We start from the raw sequence: 2410 nt of genomic DNA, 5'->3' as shown, positions 1-2410 counted from the left end.
CGCAGAAGGCACCAGACAAAAGCCCGGATGCAGAGGCCACGCCCTGCAGAGCCCTCCCCGGAGCGGGAGAGGCTGGTTCTCAGCCCAGGCTCTCAGGAGGCCCGTTGTCAGGCTAACACAAACCTCCCCAGTTATGCGGAGGATGCACGATCGTACTCCTGCTTGTGTTTGAAGCATTTCGCATGCTCGGTGCCAGCGGCAAAGCAAGATTAATTTTGTCAGAGTTTTACTCCGCACTTTAATTTTTAGCCACAAAATGTTATAGTCAGTGAGCTAAGTTTTGATGCGGTTAAGCTTTCCAGAGGTAGGAGATGCCTGGGAGGTGTGTGTGTTGTGTGTCTTTTTCTTAAGCAGCAAAGCAACATTTTCAAACAGCACAAGAACCGGAAATCCCTGTGCCCACATCTCCCCGTCCCCCTATTTGTGTTTTAAAGATTCAAAACCTCCAAATCGCCCAAGATTTCCGCGATGGAAATAAAGTGGAATAATAATAATGGAAATTCTCTTCAAGGATGCGGTCACGTACCCTCAAGAGGCCACTCTAATGCGGGGGAGGTCTTGTTCCGGTCACTAGAGTTGCTGGAGTTTGTAATGATGTTTATGGATGATGCACTCTCTGGTTTTGTTGTAGCCTTTTGTTAGGAACAATAACGATCAAAAAGCCATCAACTTTAGAGAAATACCTCACAACCTGTGGAAAAATAACAGTATGATGTTATTTAGAACAAACAGCCGTATGGCAGTGTCTCCCCAGTCCTACGGCCATCAGAAGGGCCTGAATTATCAAAGGTGGCTGTCCGTGGGCTGTCCAGATCAGGCTGACTGCCTGCAACAGTACGGAGGAGTGTCGCCAGAGGCCCACGCTTTTGGCACTGTGGAATGTTCTGTCTTGATTCAAGAGGCAGCTAGAAAAAGCACAGCGCATTATTCATCCACCCCGGGGTTCTTCTGTGTTTTGGAGGTGCCTAAAGCATATTGACTTGTCTAGCGTTGCCAAGCCATTAGAAAGAATATTCCTTTCTTTGCTTAAATACCTTTGGTTCTTGGCTTATCTGTAACAGTTCAATGGACTCCCAATGGAAGCTTGAAAAGCCAGTGTAGCTATGTATTAGGTATCCAGGTGATGCAGTAGAGAGGCAACCGTTTTTTAAGATGACTCATACTGGGATCACTTCTGCCCCTCACTTGATCGTAGAGCTCAGAGCAAGTTCCTTAAAATAGTCTGTGCCTCAGTTTCCTTGTCTGTATCCCAGAGAAAAACAAATCAACCTTTCCAACACTTCAGTGCCATTATGAAGATACAGTGACAGAGGAGAGCTGTAAGGGATTTGGAAAAATTACAAGGGAAACACAAAGGCCGTCTCCTACAAACCCCGTCGGGCCGAGTGGTATCACCGCTCTTGAGAAATGTTTACGAGGTTACGCCAGGAAGGGACTAAAAGAGCTCATTGTAAAGCTTTTTCAGTTGTGCATTTCTTAGCAGCCTCATGCATTTTTATGGGATTGTTTTGGGAGTGGACTGCAGGCAGATAATTTTTAGGGTGGCTGGTGTTTCATTCTTTGAGACAGGTGATGTACTTATCAGTTTTATGATTAGATGTTAGGATTCCTAAATAAGACGGTAGATCATAGTTTATCCTGACCATGTTTTTAGTACAAGAATGAGTGAGGGCCGGGGAGGAGGAACTCCTCTAGGTGAGCAGCCTTCCTGTGATGCTGAGGACACCATGGAGGGTGAGAAGCATTGATCGACGACTCTGACTGATCGATGGCCCTGAGCCTAATGGTGAGTCCCTGTGGTCCTTCCTGTGGTGTAACTTATACCTCCTCTTGGTGCTTTCCTCCCCATCTTTCTAGAATGGCAGCAGTTGCTCTGCAGCAATGACAGAGCCCAAGTCAGTGTGCGTCTCTGTGGACGAGGTGGTCTCCAGCAGCAGGGAAGTCATGGAGATGGAGCTGCTGAACGGACATCTGAAGAAAGAGGATAACAGCCTGACAGAGGCCCAGCGCCTCTCCTGCCTGCCACGGAGGGCGGCTGTGAACATCGAATTCAAGGACCTCTCCTACTCGGTCCCAGAAGGTCCCTGGTGGAGGAGGAAAGGTAGGGCGGGGGCTGCTGTGTGCGTCCAGAGGCGCAGGCACCTCGGAGGAAGGAACAGGTTGTTTGGGAAGATCTGGGTCTGGAAGCTGGGAGGCTGATTCTTTTTCCGGACTCTGGCTCTGCTGTGGCCAATGTATGTAATGGCTTTATGCCCGATTTTTCCTCACTTATGATATGAACAGATCAGATCAGATGACTCAACATTCACAGCGTTTGTTGTTTTTTTTTGACTGAAGCATAGTTGATTTACAATGTTGTGTTAGTTTCAGGTGTACAGCAAAAGTGATTCAGTGATACATATATATATAT

General features: G+C 47.4%; 1 protein-coding gene across 3 annotated transcripts in view; it reads left to right on the top strand.

Annotated features, from left to right (window-relative positions):
- ABCG1 (ATP binding cassette subfamily G member 1) overlaps positions 1-2410 on the top strand; it is a 65722-nt gene that overhangs the window by 4891 nt on the left and 58421 nt on the right. For all 3 annotated transcript variants that reach the window (XM_007452869.1, XM_007452870.1, XM_007452868.1), the window contains exon 2: positions 1858-2101. In XM_007452869.1, the coding sequence (XP_007452931.1) occupies positions 1858-2101 (244 nt within the window). The remainder of the gene's footprint in view (positions 1-1857; positions 2102-2410) is intronic.

Source organism: Lipotes vexillifer, unplaced genomic scaffold (assembly GCF_000442215.2).
Source record: "Lipotes vexillifer unplaced genomic scaffold, Lipotes_vexillifer_v1.1 scaffold478, whole genome shotgun sequence".
NCBI classification, from domain to species: domain Eukaryota; kingdom Metazoa; phylum Chordata; class Mammalia; order Artiodactyla; family Lipotidae; genus Lipotes; species Lipotes vexillifer.
Note: the sequence above shows the minus strand (reverse complement) of the source record. Positions and strands in the feature narration are given on the sequence as shown.